Genomic DNA, 20,528 nt, shown 5'->3' with positions numbered 1-20,528 from the left:
AATTGAAATTGGGAACTTTGAGAACAGTGAAAGCTCAATTGTTGGCTTATGTTGTTACTTGGTCATACAGTTAAACTTGTCTCCTAGAAGATTCTTAATTATCTGGATGCAGAACTACTATCCTACTGTTATATATCCTTACATATAAAGTTTGCTTTATATGTAAGACATATTATTTATTCAGTTTACTGGTATGCTTTGTTTCCAAGGGAAATGGACTCATGATTTGCATATTTTATTCAAAGGCTGCACATTTTTTCTTACATTTCTTCTGAAATAAATTATTGCCTTAAAATTTCGTTTGTATTTCTTATTTTAATCTGTAACATATATGTTGCAATAATCAAACTTAGGCAAGTACATCTGATAGACTGACGAAACAGAAAACCTTGCCAAAAGTCCCTGTCACTTGCCTACTGAGGTTGGACTTGTGGGTTACTCATTAAATAAATATACTTTTGTGCAATAACATCATTGCTGTGGCCTGGAATTAGGCATGTCTGCTTCTATTTGAATCTATACAAGGGACATTTTGCCACTAGAAATTCCAGAAGGTGCTTAATAGGAAAAATTAAAATTTTATTACATTTGAGTGAAAACTATTGCCAGACAGAAACCAGGCATTTGGTAAAGAGCAAAGTAAAATAAGAAATGAATTTATCCATGAAAATGGGAATATATAATCTAACCTTATAAAATGAGTTAGAAGGATAATGAATCACTGTTGAAAGCCTTCGTGTGTTTTTAAAATGAGAATGTCAATAATTTTAATGGTCTTTGTATGCAGCTGGCATAAATAGATTAAAAGTTATTTTGGTATCTGGATCTGCCAATATGTGATTTTAAGGATAATGTTCTAGGGCAGGGACCAGCAAGCTTTCTCTACAAGTGGCCTGGATAGTCAGTTATAGGCCATATGGTGACTGTTGAGATTACTCACCTCTGCCATTATTGTATGAAAGTAGCCATAGATGATATGTAAACATAGGAATGTGGCTGTGTTCCAATCAAAATAAAACTTTATTTCTTTTAAGTGGTAGGTCAAATTTGGGCTTTGGGCCATAGATTGCTGACTGTTGTTCAAAAGAATTGGTTCCCAAAGCATGGCTTCTAAACCAGCAGCATCAGTATTACCTGGGAGCATAGTAGCTATGGACCTTTCTGTGCCCTGCCCATGACCTACTGGATCAGAAACTCCAGTAGGTGTTGGGAACTATTGGAGGTCCGGTGAGTGAGACCCGGCGATCTGTGTTTCAACAGGTCCTTCAATGCATTGTTGAGTTTGAGAACCTCTTTACTAGAGAAAAGACTAAATAAAATGCTCTCCTTCTGAAATATTTCCTCCTCATCAGCTTTTAGGCATTGTCCTTATGCATGGGCAGAAGATAAGTGAATATGGAAGATACATTAGCCCAGACTACACTCTATGAATAAAACTATTTGTTGGGCTTAGAGAATTGAGTGTTATTGATTTTTTTATCATAAGTGTGATATAGTTGGGAAAAGATTAATGTAAAGATGTTACTAAGTTTAAGAAAAGTAAGAGAAAATAGGAAGTATGCTTTTTGTGATCAATTTTAGATATCATGTGTCACCGGAAAAATTTATGTCTAAAGCCACAGATCTGTCTGACAGAAAGTATTCAGCTTTTAAAAAATCATAGAAACCTATTGTGGCTTAATAAAAAATGTTGAAACTTAAGAGTTCTACAGGTTTCTAACCTAATAAGACAGTACAGACTAAACACATCCTATGATTATAGCCAATGTACAGTGTGTTTCTCTAAACATTCCTTAGATAAGGGTATCTGCTCAGACTCTGAAATAGCCAGATTTTACTTGCAAATTCTCACAAATAATACAATCTTATATTACACTGAAGTTCCATTCTCTTTCCAAGAAACCTAAGCAATCTGCTTTCCTTTAGTCTAACAACTGGCTGTGAAGACATCGCTAGGAAATTCAAGATGGAAGAGGGGCAGTTTCTAAATATTAAAGTCAACAGGGGGAGGACTCAAGATGGCTCTGTGAGAACAACCCAGGATTGGCGCTCGCGTTGAATCCGCAAACGGTGAGTCTGAGCTGCATTTCCAGACTGATCTTTGTTGCCCACAGAATGGGGAAACTCCCAAGTATAAAAAAGACACGGGACGCCAGGCAGTAGGTCTGCCTGGCAAAGCCGGCAGCCGGGGTGGCGGCGGCCGGCCCTACACAGCAATCCCCACAGGGCGCGCTTGTCCGGGTGCCTTGTTGAAACGGCAACCTGAGACTTGAGAGGGCTGGACTTGAGACTGAATGAGACTTGGACAGAAGCCCAGCCCAGGGGATTGTAGGGACAGATCGTTTGGGATACCCAGTGGGACGAACAAAACCGCGATTTCAAACTATCCCGAGCAGACGGCCCGAGACGCTCTGTGGGGGAGGGGCGTCCACCACTACTGAGGCAACCTGCCCCAACTGAGATACACGCCCACTGCTGACGCAGCCAGCCGTTGCCGAGGCAACCCGCCCCAACTGAGATACACGCCCACTGCTGACGCAGCCTGCCGTTGCTGAGGCAACACGCTACAACGAAGAGACTCCGCCGCAGGGCGTGGCGGAGACCACAGCAGAGCCTGTAGGAACAGGGTGAATCACACAACAGCAGGGCGGAACCTTGGCAGCCAAACAGTGGCTAGTCTGCCTTCTAGCTGGGCAGGACACCTCATCGAACATCCAAAAATAAAGCCCAAACCCCTCAACACAGAGCATTTGAGGGAAAAAAAAAAAGGGTTTTTTAATGAGCTCTGTTGCAGCAGAATAAAACATAGCAGCCTAACAGCCCTGAAGGAACAACAGAGCGCACAGCTCAGCAATTAAACCCCTATAAAGTACAAACTGTCTCCTCAAGCAGCTCCCTGACCCCTCTATATCCAAAAGACTGACATTAGGCAGGCATCATCCTGGGACACAGATAGCAGAAAAAGATACTGGTAGCATCCCTCGCTGTGCCACAGCTGCTAGAGGTGCACCCCAGACAAGCAGGGTCTGGAGCGGACCTCAGCAGTCGTACAGCGAAGGGGCTAGACTGGTAGAAGGAAAATCAAGCAACAGAAATACTTCATCATCAACATTCTGGGTGTCCACTCAGAGACCCAATCGAAAAGTCAGCAACTACGCAGACGACCAGCGGAAAAATCCACAAAGATGGGAAGAAACCAGCGCAAAAAGGAGGAAAACACCCGAAACCAGAACACGTCGCCTCCTAGAAAGGACCAAAACTCCTCACCAGCAAGGGAACAAAGCTGGACAGAGAATGACTGTGACGAAATGACGGAATTAGACTTCAGAAGGTGGATAATGAGAAACTTTTGTGAGCTAAAAGATCATGTATTAAATCAATGCAAAGAAACTAAGAACCTTGAAAAAAGATTTGAAAAAAGATTCGAGGAAATGATAACAAGAATGGATACCTTAGAGAGGAATATGAATGAATTAAAGGAGCTGAAAAACACAATACGAGAACTTCGCGAAGCAAACACAAGTTTCAATAGCCGAATTGGCCAAGCAGAGGAAAGAATATCTGAAGTCGAAGACCAACTCAATGAAATAAAACGAGAAACCAAGACCAGAGAAAAAAGCGCAAAAAGGAATGAACAAAGTCTCCAAGAAATGTGGGACTATGTGAAAAGACCTAACCTACGTTTGATAGGTGTACCAGAAAGGGACGAAGAGAATAAATCCAAGCTGGAAAATACTCTGCAGGACATCATCCAGGAAAATTTCCCCCACCTAGCAAGACAGGCCAACACTCAATTGCAGGAAATACAGAGAACACCACAAAGATATTCCGCAAAAAGAGCAACCCCAAGGCACATAATCGTCAGATTCAACAGGGTTGAAATAAAGAAGAGAATACTAAGGGCAGCCAGAGAGAAAGGTCGGGTCACCCACAAAGGGAAGCCCATCAGACTCACAGCAGATCTCTCGGCAGAAACACTACAAGCCAGAAGAGAGTGGGGGCCAATATTCAACATTCTTAAAGAAAAGAACTTTCAACCCAGAATTTCATATCCAGCCAAACTGAGCTTCAGAAGTGAAGGAAAACTAAAATCCTTTGCGAACAAGCAAGTACTCAGAGATTTTGTCACCACCAGGCCTGCTTTACAAGAGCTCCTAAAAGAGGCACTAGACATAGAAAGGATCAACCAGTACCAGCCATTCCAGAATCACACTGAATGCTAAAGAGCATCAACATAATGAAGAATCTACAACAACTAACAGGCAAAACAGCCACTTAGCATCAAAATGGCAGTATCAAATTCACACATAACAATATTAACCCTAAATGTAAATGGACTAAATGCACCAATCAAAAGACACAGACTGGCAAATTGGATAAAAAGCCAAAACCCATCAGTGTGCTGTATCCAGGAAACCCATCTCACATGCAAGGATACACAAAGGCTCAAAATAAAGGGATGGAGGAAGATTTACCAAGCTAATGGAAAGCAAAAAAAAGCAGGAGTTGCAATTCTCATCTCTGATAAAATAGACTTTAAAGCAACAAAGATCAAAAGAGACAAAGAAGGCCATTACATAATGGTAAAAGGATCAATACAACAAGAAGAGCTAACGATCCTAAACATATATGGACCCAATGCAGGAGCACCCAGATACATAAGGCAAGTTCTTAATGACTTACAAAAGGACTTAGACTCCCACACAATAATAGTGGGAGACTTTAACACTCCACTGTCAATATTAGACAGATCAACCAGACAGAAAATCAACAAGGATATCCAGGGCTTGAACTCAGACCTGGAGCAAGCAAACCTGATAGACATTTACAGAACTCTCCACCCCAAATCCACAGAATACACATTCTTCTCAGCACCACATCACACCTACTCTAAAATTGACCACATAATTGGAAGTAAAGCACTGCTCAACAAATGCAAAACAACTGAAATCATAACAAACAGCCTCTCAGACCATAATGCAATCAAGTTAGAACTCAGAATTCAGAAACAGACCCAGAACCGCACAGCTTCATGGAAACTGAACAACTGGCTCTTGAATGTTGACTGGGTAAACAACGAAATGAAGGCAGAAATAAAGAAGTTCTTCGAAACCAATGAGAACGAAGACACAACGTGCCAGAACCTCTGGGACACGTTTAAAGCAGTCTCTAGAGGAAAGTATATAGCAATAAGTGCCCATATGAGGAGAATGGAGAGATCCAAAATTGACACCCTATCGTCAAAATTGAAAGAGCTAGAGGAGCAAGATCAAAAAAACTCAAAACCCAGCAGAAGACAAGAAATAACTAAGATCAGAGCTGAGCTGAAGGAGATTGAGACACGAAAAACCCTTCAAAAAATCAATAAATCCAAGAGCTGGTTTTTTGAAAAGATCAACAAAATAGACAGACCACTAGCCAGATTGATTAAAAAGAAAAGAGAGAACAACCAAATAGATGCAATAAAAAATGATAAAGGGGAAATCACCACAGATTCCACAGAAATTCAAACCATCATCAGAGAATATTACAAACAACTCTATGGGCATAAACTAGTAAACCTGGAAGAAATGGATAAATTCCTGGACTCCTGTGTCCTCCCAAGCCTAAACCAGGAGGAAGCTGAAACTATGAATAAACCAATAACAAGGTCTGAAGTTGAGGCAGCAATTAAGAGCCTACCACACAAAAAAAGCCCAGGTACAGACGGGTTCACAGCCGAATTCTACCAGACACACAAGGAGGAGCTGGTACCATTCCTTCTAAAACTATTTCAAACAATCCAAAAAGAGGGAATCCTTCCCAAATCATTTTATGAGACCAACATCATCCTGATACCAAAACCCGGCAGAGACCCAACGAGAAAAGAAAACTTCAGGCCAATATCCATGATGAACATAGATGCAAAAATCTTCAATAAAATATTGGCAAGCCGATTGCAACAGCAAATCAAAAAACTTATTCATCATGATCAAGTAGGATTCATCCCAGGGATGCAAGGCTGGTTCAACATACGCAAGTCTATCAACGTAATTCACCACATAAACAGAACCAAAAACAAAAACCACATGATTATCTCAATTGACGCAGAGAAGGCATTTGACAAAATTCAACAGCCCTTTATGCTAAAAACCCTCAATAAACTCGGTATCGATGGAACGTATCTCAAAGTAATAAAAGCTATTTATGACAAACCAACAGCCAATATCATACTGAATGGGCAAAAACTGGAAGCATTCCCTTTAAAATCTGGCACTAGACAAGGATGCCCTCTCTCACCACTCCTATTCAATATAGTACTGGAAGTTCTAGCCAGAGCAATCAGGCAAGAAAAAGAAATAAAGGGTATTCAAATAGGAAAGGTGGAAGCCAAATTGTCTCTATTTGCAGACGACATGATAGTGTACCTAGAAGACCCCATCGCCTCAGCCCAAAAACTCCTGAAACTGATAAGCAACTTCAGCAAAGTCTCAGGATATAAAATCAATGTACAAAACTCACAAGCATTCGTCTACACCAATAACAGACTTAAAGAAAGCCAAATCAAGAGCGAACTGCCATTCGCAATTGCTACAAAAAGAATAAAATACCTTGGAATACAACTCACAAGGAACGTAAGGGACCTCTTCAAGGAGAACTACAAACCACTGCTCAACGAAATCAGAGAGGACACAAACAGATGGAGAAACATTCCATGTTCATGGTTAGGAAGAATTAATATCGTGAAAATGGCTATACTGCCCAAAGTAATTTACAGAATCAAAGCTATCCCCATCAAGCTACCATTGACTTTCTTCACAGAACTGGAAAAAACCACTATGAACTTCATATGGAACCAAAAGAGAGCCCGCATAGCCAAGTCAATTCTAAGCAAAAAGAACACAGCGGGGGGCATCACACTACCGGATTTCAAACTATACTACAAGGCTACAGTAATCAAAACAGCATGGTACTGGTACCAAAACAGAGATATAGACCAATGGAACAAAACAGAGGCACCGGAGGCAACACAACATACATACAACTATACAATCTTTGATAAACCTGACAAAAACAAGCAATGGGGAAAGGATTCCATGTTTAACAAATGGTGTTGGGAAAACTGGCTAGCCATGTGCAGAAAGCAGAAACTGGACCCCTTCCTGACACCTTACACTAAAATTAACTCCAGATGGTTTAAAGACTTAAACATAAGACCTGGCACCATAAAAACCCTAGAAGGAAATCTAGGCAAAACCATCCAGGACATAGGAGTAGGCAAGGACTTCATGACCAAAACACCAAAAGCATTGGCAACAAAAGCCAAAATAGACAAATGGGACCTAATGAAACTCCACAGCTTCTGCACGGCAAAAGAAACAGTAACTAGAGTGGATCGGCAACCAACAGAATGGGAAAAAATGTTTGCAGTCTACCCATCTGACAAAGGGCTGATATCCAGAATTTACAAAGAACTCAAACAGATTTATAGGAAAAAAACAAACAAGCCCATTCAAAAATGGGCAAAGGATATGAACAGATACTTTACGAAAGAAGACATATACGAGGCCAACAATCATATGAAAAAATGCTCATCGTCACTGGTCATCAGAGAGATGCAAATCAAAACCACATTGAGATACCATCTCATGCCAGTTAGAATGGCGATCATTAAAAAATCTGGAGACAACAGATGCTGGAGAGGATGTGGAGAAAAAGGAACACTTTTACACTGTTGGTGGGAGTGTAAATTAGTTCAACCATTGTGGAAGACAGTGTGGCGATTCCTCAAGGCCTTAGAAATAGAAATTCCATTTGACCCAGCAATCCCATTACTGGGTATATATCCAAAAGACTATAAATCGTTCTACTATAAGGACACATGTACACGAATGTTCATTGCAGCACTGTTTACAATAACAAAGACCTGGAATCAACCCAAATGCCCATTGATAATAGACTGGATTGGAAAAATGTGGCACATATACACCATGGAATATTATGCAGCAATCAGAAATGATGAGTTCGTGTTGTTTGTAGGGACATGGATGAATCTGGAAAACATCACCCTCAGCATACTGACACAAGAACAGAAAATGAAACACCGCATATCCTCACTCATAAGTGGGTGATGAAAAATGAGAACACATGGACACAGAAAGGGGAGTACTAAACACTGGGGTCTATTGGGGGGAAAAGGGGAGGGCCAGTGGGAGGGGGAGGTGGGGAGGGATAGCCTGGGGAGAAATGCCAAATGTGGGTGAAGGGGAGAAGAAAAGCAAAGCACACTGCCATGTGTGTACCTACGCAACTGTCTTGCATGCTCTGCTCATGTACCCCAAAACCTAAAATCCAATAAAAAATTAAAAAAATAAATAAATAAAAAAAATAAAGTCAACAGGTTATTATTCAAATAGGAAAACAATAACTCCAATTAAAAGGCAGTCTATACTATTTGAGGGTTTTAAAACTACAAACAAAATTGAGGATTAGGATGCTGACCCGGATAAATCCATTTTCTGGAGGAACTGGCTGACGACACCCAGAAGCTGCTTCTATCTCAGGAAGATCAACCTCTTTTATTTCTTCATCATCGTTGATACATGGTTGTCCACTAAAAGGGAGACATAAATATACGTGTACACGTGCGTATATGTTTATGTGTATACGTATATACACACTATATATATTATGTATTAAAGAGAAAACATTATATACAGAAAAAGGCAGAGCAGCAGACCCAATGCCTCATTAATATTCTGTGTTGGCACAGGTAAACTTCTAATTGTTTCTTTACTTAGCAGTAGACTAACAACCGTTTGAACTCTCAATGTTAGTGAGAGTTAGGGGGAAATGACCCATTCTTTCCCCTTACCCGGCCTTACTTGTTTTCCATGATTGAAAATGTGCAGTCTTCCTCTTGTCGCGTCTCCCCGTCGCAGCGTTTCCCTCCTCGTTGCGGGGCAGGGTTATTGCATTCTCGGGTTCTCGATCTCTTATAAGTAGCATCACAGGTACTCCAGGAAGACCAGCAACCCCAGTGTCCATCTACTGCATCTGGAACAAAGGAAGACTCACCCCCATGGATCATGGAGCAGCTGAATTTAGGTTTTGAGGCAAGGCCAACCCGGTTTCCCCACTTTTTAACTGAGTGATTTCCTTTGTGGAATCTGATAGGGTTATTCTGAGGATTAAAAGAAATTACCTGTGGAGGGGGCCTGATACATTGCCTGATTTCCTTTTAGGCTTTGTTCCCACAAGTCTAAATAAAATGGCAACCATTATGAATTATTTTCAACTGCTAACCTCTGTACTCTTTGCTTTGGAGGCCTTTTAACTCATATATGTATAAACATGAACATCTTCTTAATAGATGCATATTAAATTGCATTTTTAATTGTGGTACAATATATTCTTACTCCCATGCCTTATCCTGTTTCTGAGGAGGATTTGAGGTAAATATGAACATTATTTAGTCCTGAATGAAAACTTTGGTTGTCGCTTAATTTATCTTTTATTATAAAGCCATCCTTCTTCTATATTACAATACATAAGAGGCTTATAATATCAGTATTACATATTTTATCTTACGTTTGATTTTTTATGTTATGAGCATTGTGCATGTATTTTTGAGATACATATATAATATATTTATATTCCCTAGATAGATACTGATGTTTTCCCATTTTATGGATGAACAGATCGAGGCATAGGGAAACTAGGTAACTTTCCCAAGGTCACAAAGCTGGTAGTTTACAGCTGAGACTCACACTTTTTGCAGGTTTATCTTCCTTGTGAGCCTGTACAAGGTGGAGGCTCCTGAGAGAAGTTTCGTTTCTTTTTAATTGCCCAACTTAGAATATTCTTTGGAGGGGAAAATGTGTCTACTTCACCACAGATTCCTGATACTTACTGGATTTATAATCTGGAGACCGTCTCTCACAGTTCTCACCATAGGTGCCACTCTGACACACACACAGACATTCAGTCCCTGAGAGGGTGGGTCGGCCATTATTAGGGCATGGAGCACACTGGCAAGGATCGAACTTGGCTGCATACTCCTGGAAAGCTTTCCTGAGGTTGTTCCGTTTTGTCACTGCACAGGGGATGTTTCTTACCAAGTCCACGATGGGGGCAAGCTAGGAGAAAATGGGAGAGAGGAGGTCCAGTCACATTGCCTTTGGTAATAGGTTGCCATTTCTGCCCAGTTCTCATGAAATGAGAGGGAGAGCCTGAAAATTCTATACTTGAAAGAGACTGTTGAAGAATATAGTATTGCCACTTGTTGAACTAGCGGGCAAAAGCCTTCTACTTGTGGACAGGTGTGATGTATATGGCAATTATCTTCCCTGAAATATTATTATGAAGGAAGCTACATGGGAGGTATTGCTTACTTGGTTGTATGTCATGTTATTTATTAAGTATCCCATGTAAGCATCAAAGCACTGGGCTAGGTGACCAAGCGTTAGGTTAACTCTTTACTGCTCTACTGAAACCTCATTAAATTTGATTCAAGCAGCAAAAATCTAGAAAGGATAAAAGAGGCTTTCAATGTTCTTTATTTCCAGGGACAGTTTATGCTTTTGTTGGAGTTAGATGAGAAAATGTGGAGTGGGAGAAAATGAAGAAATAAACTAGCCAGTAGGATAAATGGAAGAATTACAGCAACAAATAATGTAGCTAATGGATAAATCATGGCTCATTTTATTAACATTGTAAAACCTCAAAGAAATGACCACCTAGTGCAATATAACTTGCAAGTACCCAGAAGGGCAGCTGGGTCTCATTTTTCTCTCATAACCTGTAGAGCTCAATACATCTTCACAATGTATGTAAATGATTCTATTTTCATAATGATTGAACTATTTTATCTTCATTTAAATAAAATGAACATAATGGCTTATTTGGAGGCCATTTAAAAAATGTGAATATGTTTTGGGCAAAACAGATTCTAAATGACATATGGCTGATATGTGGGTAAAGTATTCCATAAATAATAAATCTCACCTTTCAATGCAATTACATCAAATACAAAAATGGTAAATTCAATCAGTAGTAGTAGAAACAGGAAGTCAAATGGATCTAAAATCTCATTTATCTCATAGAGCTACAAATGAACACTTAGGGGTGTTCATCAAAGAGTTGCAAGAAAAACACAAACCAGATTTATTGTATACATGGAAAAATAAAAAGTACTACCCAAGGCAAGTTTGAGCATTTTTATTCACTAAGTTCCATTTCCTGGTGTTTCATGCATGCCAGGAATTCTAAATACCATACTGTAGAATGCTTGTTTAAAAAGCAAAAGTAATGGACATGCAATTTAACATTTAAGGAAGTTCTGGCCAGGGCAATCGGCAAGAGGAAGAAATAAGGGTATTCAATTAGGAAAAGAGAAAGTCAGATTGTCTGTTTGCAGACGACATGATTGTATATTTAGAAAACCCCATCGCCTCAGCCCAGAATTTCCTTAAGCTGATAAGCAACTTCAGCAAAGTCTCGGGATACAAAATCAATGTGCAAAAATCACAAGCGTTCCTATACATCAATAATAGAGAGCCAAATCATGAATGAACTTCCATTCACAGTTGCTACAAAGAGGATAAAATAACTAAGAGTACAACTTACGAGGCATGTAAAGAACCTCTTCAAGGAGAACTATAAACCATTGCTCAAGGAAATGAGAGGACACAAACAAATGGAAAAACATTCCATGCTCATGGTTAGGAAGAATAAATACTGTGAAAATGGCCATACTGCCCAAAGTAATTTATAGATTCAATGTTATTCCCATCAAGCTACCATTGACTTTCTTCGTAGAATTAGAAAAAAACTACTTTAAATTTTATATTGAACAAAAAAGGAGCCCACATAGCCAAAACAATCCTAAGCAAAAAGAACAAAACTGGAGGCATCACGCCATGTGACTTCAAACAAGGCTACAGTAACCAAAGCAGCATGGTACTGGTACCACATCAGGTATACAGACCAATGGAGCAGAACAGAAGCCTCAGAAATACCACCACACATCTACAACCATCTGATCCTTGACAAACCTGACAACAAGCAATGGAGAAAGGATTCCTTATTTAATAAATGGTGTTGGGAAAACTGGCTAGCCATATGCAGAAAGCTGAAACTGGATCCCTTCCTTACACCTTATAAAAAAATTAACTCAAGATGGATTAAAGACTTAAATGTAAGACCTACAACCATAAAAACTGTAGAAGAAAACCTAGGCAATACCATTCAGGAGAAAGACTTCATGACTGAAACACCAAAAGCAGTGGCAACAAAAGCCAAAATAGACAAATGGGATCTAATTAATCTAAAGAGCTTCCGCACAGCAAAAGAAACTATCATCAGCGTGAACACGCAACATACAGAATAGGAGAAAATTTTGCCATCTATGCATCTAACTAAGGGCTAATATCCAGAATCTACAAAGAACTTAAACAAATTTACAAAAACAAAAACAAATAACCCTATCAAAAAGTAGGCAAAGGATATGAAAACAGGCATTTCTCAAAGGACATTTATGCAGCCAATAAACGTATGAAAAGAAGCTCATCATCACTGGTCATTAGAGAAATGCAAATCAAAACCACAATGAGATCCAATCTCATACCAGTTAGAATGGTGATCATTAAAAAGTCAAGAAACAAGAGACACTGGAGAGGATGTGGAGAATTAGGAACCCTTTTACACTGTTGGAGGGAGTGTAAATTAATTTAACCATTGTGGAAGACAGTGTGGCGATTCCTCAAGGATCTAGAACTAGAAATAGCATTTGACCCAGCAATCTGATTACTGGGTATATACTTCTATTTATAGAAGGATTATAAATCATTCTATAAAGATATATGCACACGTATGTTTACTGCAGCACTGTTCACAATAGCAAAGACTTGGAACTAACCTCAATGCCCATCAATGATAGACTGGATAAAGAAAATGTGTCACATATACACCATGGACTGCTTTGCAGCCATAAAAATGATGAGTTCATGTCCTTTGCAGGGACATGAATGAAACTGAAAACCATCATTCTCAGCAAACTAATACAAGAACAGAAAATGAAACACCGCATGTTCTTGCTCATAAGTGGGAGTTGAATAGTGAGAACCCATGGGCACAGAGAGGGGAATATCAGACCTTGGGGCCTGCTGGGGGGTGGGGGGCTAGAGGAGGGATAACATTAGGAGAAATACCTAATGTAGATAATGGGTTGTTAGGTGCAGCAAACCACCATGGCATGTGTATACCTATGCAGCAAACCTGTACATTAAGCACATGTACCCCAAAACTTAAACTATAATAAAGAAGGTACATTGTGCATGAATGCTAAAGAAAGACATTTCCTTTATTGTCTGAAATGAAAATGAAAAATAAATTGTGTGATGTGCAATTTGGGCTGCTAGAGAACTACTTTAGGTCTCTTACCTGGAATAATTTTTATTCTTACCTCAAAGTCAACCACAACAGGATTTTCCTTCACTGATTCTAACCACTCAGAAAATGTCTTCTCCTCCAGACCAGAGCTCCCTTTCTCCCATGCCAAAGCTGCTGCATACTCACTCCTTCCACCTCGAATTAGGGATATGGATTTCTCTGCTCCCTGCAAAAATGAACCTGCAGGGTGTTTCGATAAAAATACCCATTTAATTTTAGTGCAAATTCCTATTCTAAAAAACCAGCCTATTTGCACAGAAGGAAGAAGTAGATGATACGTAGTTACGTTAAGTAAGCTAAGTGAAAAAGCCAGTTAACACTCCTCCCTGTAGGGAGTTTAATAATAGAAATAATAATAACAGCACTAACAGCTACCATTTATTCGGCATCTGGTAGATGTCAGGCACTTTAACCACATTATCTTATATAATTCTCATGACAACCCTGAGAAGTAGATATTATTATAAACATGAACATTGAAGCTGAAAGTAATTTGTCCTGAAACACATAGTTACTAAGAGACGGGACTGGGATGCAAATACAGCTGAGTCCTAGACTACTCTGCCCCCTCCTCTTTCATGCCAGCCATCCTGCTTCTGATTTATGTTAGCATATGTTTTGGGTGCCCAGACTAACTTACCTCACATGGTTTCTGGTAGCCAATCAATTGGCTGTCATGCTGAAACTTCCAATTACAGGGAAAAAATGATAGAATGATTTTATACTTAAAGACAGAGGTAAAGCACAAGTAACACAAAAAAATTAACCATCAGGTTAAGAGTTGGCACAATGTTTCTTTAGACACAATGACATTTACTGTTAAAGTATATAGAACAATTCTTTCATACAAATTTCCAAAATAATTTCCACTAACAAGATCGTAACTTTAACTAACGTGGATAGAGACTGAGTAATAAGGAATGGTAGTAAGAAATAATAGCAAATACAAAGGCTACTGATATGGGTGATGGTTAATGGCATTAATTTGGTGTCTACCAGTAAGAATTAGTATGCCCCCACTCTTCAGAACTTCTACAGTAAGATAGGCTAGAATGATTGGAAGAATGGATGAAGTTCTCTTCCTATGAAGAAAATAGTATGCCTGCTTTTAAAGTGAAGTGTGTAAGAAAACACAGGTACAAGGTGTAACAAAACAAAGTTATACAATGAAAGTTTTAGAGGTTTTCGTATTGATTTTTTATATAAAAGTAGAAGGCAAATTAGGATTTGCCAATATATCATGTACACATTGACAGTGGCTTTGCCACGTTACTTCATATTTAGATTGATGTCATGTATTTCATAAATGGGCTGACACTGGTAATGGTTATCTGTGAGGGGCATGGGGTACTGAAGAAAGAGGAAGTCTGTTTACTGTCACATTAGCTTACTCTTGCAAGTGAGCAAGGGGCTTAAAATGACTCCAGAAAGAAAATGCAGATCAAAGATAATGCCAATAATGCAAATGTAAGGGAAAAAACTAGTAAAAGACAGAATGAATATTTCTCCTTCTGCAGTCTTCTCAGAAGCCACATAATAAGATGAACACCAAAGCTCATCAAAGCATGTCAGAAAATTTCAAGAAGCTTTTGTAACATATGGATTTATCAATGAACTTTGTTTTTAAATGTTTGTAGCCACTACTATGAAGAAGATAAAATTCTGTTTATTTCATATACACTATTTTTTAAAAAGTCAATTTTTGCATTTGCATATTTTAATGCACATTTTTGAATAATACATTTATATAATTCTTTAGTAAAAAATACATATTAGTGATATATCCTCAAAAAATTTTTCTTTTTTCTTTCTTTCTGTGTTGTTTCCATGGTACCTCAAAAAAATTTTAATGATATAGTTATAGAGTTGAAAAGTTTAAAGTCTAATGATTTAATTGAACTGGCTCAGGGTTAGAAATAGACAAATCTATGTTCTTGTGTGTGTTTTGCTCTTCAATGTGTCTGTGTCTTTGACTTTAGGCAAATTGTTATCAATAAACATTTTTTGAGGATCTTCTATATGCCAGGCCCAGATAAATATAAAATATCATGTTAAGAACTGAGACTCTCAGTGAGTATATGGAATAGGTACATAAATACGCCAGCAAGGCTATGGAGAAATAAAAAAGGATGGAAAAGAAGAAAGGAAGGAAGGCAGAAAGGGGAGAGGGAGGTAGAGAGGGAGGGAAAATGGAAGAAAAGAAAGGAAATTAAAGACCAATAAAACAGTTTTTTTGCTAAGTATTACTTAATGGTAAAAACAATGATTACCTAGTTAGGAAAGTGAAATAATTGTGTCATCTTTGACAATTAGGATGGTGCTCTGAAGGAAGACTAACGTGTTCCTGGAAGGAAAGGTGAGACTTATTAGGGAGATGATGGCCTTCTAAGCCATGGGCGTACAATGGACAAGGACTTGGAGTCAGGGCAGATGTACCATGCCCTGGAGACAGCACATATAAGCATCAGTTAGAGTTGAAGTGGAAGGTCCAGGGAGGGGGAAGAACAGCAAAATTGAGAGAATCCGGATGTAAAGCCAAAGAAATTAGACTTCATTCTTCAGGTTTAGAAACAGTTGCATTTTCTAGAAACAATGCAACTGTTTTGAGGTGGGGATTTAAAATGATTCAGGAATATTCGCAGTACTGTGTCAGCTGGTAGCAATGAATATTTGAAAAATCAGTTTGGAGCCTATTGCAATAGTCTCTGACTTTGCAGTGTCCTCTTGCTCCTACAGGCTGAAAACTGGGGTTCATATTTGATATTTTCTCATGTCAATTCCTCTACATTAACTCAGTTTCCTAAGTAGCCCTCATTATAGCCTAGTATTTTCTTTTTTTAAAGGTATTTATTTATTTATTTATTATTATTTTTCAAAGGCTATAGCACCTGGTATTCCAAAGTGGTCTCCCATCCAAATACTAACCAGGCCCAACCCTGCTTAGCTTCCGAGATCAGACGAGATCGGGCCTAGTATTTTCTTACATTTTAAGTAGACTTTAATGCTGAAGTATAATATTGACACAAATGTACACAAATCATTAAGCATACAGTTCAATTATTTGTAAAAAGTGAGCACACTCAAATAATCACTGCCCATGTCTAGAAATAGAACTCTAGCAACACCCAAAAGCCTCCTTCATATTTTCATCCAGTCATTATTCCATCCCCAAATGTAAATGCCAATTTTATTATTATTGCTATAGATTAGATTTGCATATTTTAAACTTTACATAAAGTTTTAAAACATGTACCATTTTGTGCATGCTTCCTTTTGCTCAGTTTTATGTTTGTGACATTTGTCTACCTTGTTTGTAGCAGTAGTTAATTCATATCATAATTTATCCATTTTACTCTTGATAGACGTTTGAATTATATCTAATAAATTAATGCTGCTTTGAATATTCTTATTTTTGCTCCATGTTTGTTCATATTTCTCTTGGTGCACACCTAGTAGTAGAGTTTCTAAGTGTGTGTGCATTTATGTTTCACTTTAGTGGATATTGCCAAATAGTTTCCAAAATGGTATTAATAATTTATACTCCCACCAGCAATGTATGGCAGGTTGTGAAGTTCTACTGCCAATACTTGTTAATTTAAATTTTTTCACCATTTGTATGAGGTGGTATTTTATTGTCTTAATTTTATCCTTTGGATTCCCAGTTTTCTTGATTATCTTTTCTTGTTTATTGGTTATTTAAATATGTTGTTTTGTGACATGTTTATTCAATTTTTTTGCTTATTTTACAATTTCAACTACAATTTTCCTATTTATATGCCTTTACTACATGCCACTTTGGGCAACTACAAAATAATTACAGCAGACATGAATTGAATATTTAGTGTAGGCTGGGCTTTGTGCTCATCAATTTATATGGATGGTTTATTTAATTCTCACAGTAAGCATTTGAAATAAATATTATTATTTTTATTTTACTTACAAGAAAAAAGATTAAATTCTTGATGTTGATTACATAGCCAATCAACATTAGAGTCAACACTTGAATATAGTCTAACCTGAAAATTTAGTCAATATGCAATGAATTTAATATATCATAGCTAGAAATAATTTCTATAAATAACATTTACTTTCCTGCTTAATAATTTTTACTGTTTTTCCCACTGAATCAATCCATCAATCCATTAGTGTGTTCTGCTCAATACTAAGTCTGTGAATTTCTTGGCAAGGTATTTTAGGGAAAAACTTGCATACTATTTCAGCTGCTTAAAAGATCACAATGCTCTTTATAATTTGAAAAGCTCTGAGAATTTCTCTTTAACACTGTTACACTCAAAGTTTTTCAATTTAAAGATGGAATTCCCTTTTCATATGCAACACCTATTAACATTCTGTAGATAAAATGTGGGATACTGACAATATTTACTAGGAGTAAGTCTATATTTTTTAGCAAGGCACACAAGCCCTGTTTAATATGGACCAAACCTACCTTCTCAGCTTTATTTCAAAAAATTTATGCTCAAGCCAAATAGAAACACTCATTTATTCATTTACATAATCATGCTTTTCCTCTCAGTGCCTATGTTTCCTTATCTATAAAATGGGGGTAATAATTTGTACCATTCTTATGGGTTTGTGAGAATTAGAAGTTAACACACACAAAACACTTAGGACAATGCCCAGAGCATAGTAAGAGTTCAATAAATGTTAATTATCCATTCATTTATTCTTTCAAGCATTCATGTGTTCATTGATCACATCTATTAAATTTTTATAATGTGCTAGACGTGGTACGAAGTATTGAGGACATAAAGACCATGTCACTGTCCTGAATTTGCATACTTTGGAGGAAATAGAAAGCAAACATAATATAGTGTGATGAGTGCTATGATGGTGTGCATGCAGGTTGCAGTGAGTACATAGAGCAGGGTGCCTAACCTTAATTATGAGTAACGATAGAGATGGTAATAAGGTAAGGCTTCCTGGACTGTCTGCTAAAAATTACAATGTCAAGATTTTGTTACTTCAAAATAGCTATTACATCTTTAGCATATAAACACTTAAGCAACACAGAAGAACACAATAATTATTCCCCTTGTTGTTTAGTCTTAGTTTTATATATTAAATGAATCCAGTTCTCATTGCCTCATCTTTGCTTATGTTTCTTTACTCCAGAGCTCTATATTTATGTATTGGATTAATTAATTATGTATTAGAGATGATAGATAGACAGATAGATAGATGATAGATAGATAGATAGATATTGAGATGGAGTCTCACTCTGTTGCCAGGCTGGAGTGCAGTGGCACAATCTCAGCTCACTGCAGTCTCCGCCTCCTGGGTTCAAGTGATTCTCCTGCCTCAGCCTCCTGAGTAGCTGGGATTACAGACGCACGCCACCACACCCAGTTATTATCTTGTATTTTTAGTAGAGACCGGGTTTCACTATGTTGGCCAGGATGGTCTAGATATCCTGACCTCATGATCTGCCAACCTTGGCCTCCCAAAGTGCTGGGATTACAGGAGTAAGCCACCACGCCCGGCCTGGATTAATATTTTAATATTAATTTTTGTGTGTCTTTTTATATTTTTTAATCTCTATTATTTCTCTCATAACTGAAGCAGAATCATGGGCTTTCTATATTTACAGCCTCAGCCTGGAAAGAATCGAGAGAGAAAAAGAGTAAAATTTTGTCTTTTGAGCTCGCAAGTATACTTTTATAAAGCTAGCAAAAGTCATAGATTTGAAGGCTAGGGTTTTTAATGTCAAGGGCCAGGCTTTTGAGAGAGAAAAAGAATTCTTGAGTTCTTAATGCTTGAACTAAAATATCAAGAGCCAAATATTTTAGGATTTAGAATCATAGAATTTGTAACATTGACCATAAAATGATAAAGACTATATAAAATAGCCATTTTCCTTCTCAAAAGTAGAAAAGATTTTGAGCAGCTGGGAGAATGGTGAATATTGGACATGTGATAACTGAAATATAGACTTGGTGGATTCCTTAGTGCAGGCCTAAGATTCTACCACTTTGGGGAAAATCTTGGAAAGAATAGTTTGACAAGAGGAGTTTGACAGAAACTCATAAGAGGCTCTTCAATAAATTAATGAAAAATGTGTATTATGAAAAAAATGCATGGCTTTCAATTTTTTTTTGCACAAAAATAAATTCATAGTAACTTACCATTACATGACTGAATAAAATCTAGTTTGAGGACAAAGAAGGGTGAGACATCAGTTTGAAAAGAGTGCCTAATCAGAGCAACTTGAATTCTTCTAAAGTAAACGTTAAGACCAAACATCGAATTTATGGTAAAGCTTGGGTGGAAGAAAGGTGAAATCACTGATGCCGTGGGAAGAGTTTATGGGGACAATAATGCAAGGCAGTCTGCAGTCTTCAGAGTCATAATGCATTGTAGGAAGGGAAGAAATAATTTTTGAAGAGAAAACTCCTAGCAGTAGACCATCTACATGAATTTGTAAGGAAAAATTTACCTTGTTCATGCCCTAATTGAAGAGGAGTGATGATTAACAGTGCAAACAATAGCCAACACTGTGGAAATCTCAATTAGTTCAGTTTACACAATCTGAAAAATTAAAGATGAGCAAACTTTCCACTCAATGGTTGCTGAAACTATTGTGCCCAGATCAGCTGCACACAAGAGCAGAGCTTTCAATAAAAATTTTAAACATGTAGGATCAGATCCTGAAGCATTTTTTAAAAAAGAAATGTACACAGGAGATGAAAAATGGATTTACCATTATGGTCCTGAAGACAAAGTACAAGCAAAGTAATGGCTACCAGGAGGTGGAAGTGGGCCAGCCAAAGCAAAATTAGCCTAGTCAAGAGCAAAGGTCATGGAAATGTTTTGTGGGATGCTCAAGGCATTCTGCTTGTTAATTTTCTGAAGGGTCAAAGAATAATAACATCTTCTTATTGAGAGTGTTTTGAGACAGCCAAATTTTTAGCAGAAAAATGCCCAGGAAAGCTTTATCAGAGAGTCCTTCTCTACTGTGATAATGTTCCTACTCATTCCTCTAATCAAACAAGGGCAATTTTGTGAGAGTTTAGATGGGAAATTATTAGATATCCACCTTGCAGTCCTTCTTTAACGCCTTCTGACTTCTTTTTGTTTTC

The 20,528-nt window shown here is 37.9% G+C and overlaps 1 protein-coding gene across 1 annotated transcript in view; it reads right to left on the bottom strand.

Moving 5' to 3' along the window:
- C6 (complement C6) overlaps positions 1 to 20,528 on the bottom strand; it is a 75,667-nt gene that overhangs the window by 14,948 nt on the left and 40,191 nt on the right. The window contains exons 10-13 of the mRNA XM_002745024.7: positions 13,445 to 13,611; positions 9,893 to 10,118; positions 8,865 to 9,036; positions 8,482 to 8,593 (exon numbers count right to left, since the gene is read on the bottom strand). Coding sequence (XP_002745070.5) covers positions 8,482 to 8,593; positions 8,865 to 9,036; positions 9,893 to 10,118; positions 13,445 to 13,611 — 677 coding nt within the window. The remainder of the gene's footprint in view (positions 1 to 8,481; positions 8,594 to 8,864; positions 9,037 to 9,892; positions 10,119 to 13,444; positions 13,612 to 20,528) is intronic.

This window comes from Callithrix jacchus, chromosome 2, assembly GCF_049354715.1.
Source record: "Callithrix jacchus isolate 240 chromosome 2, calJac240_pri, whole genome shotgun sequence".
In the NCBI taxonomy this organism is placed as follows: domain Eukaryota; kingdom Metazoa; phylum Chordata; class Mammalia; order Primates; family Cebidae; genus Callithrix; species Callithrix jacchus.
This window is presented reverse-complemented; position numbering and strand designations above follow the sequence as displayed.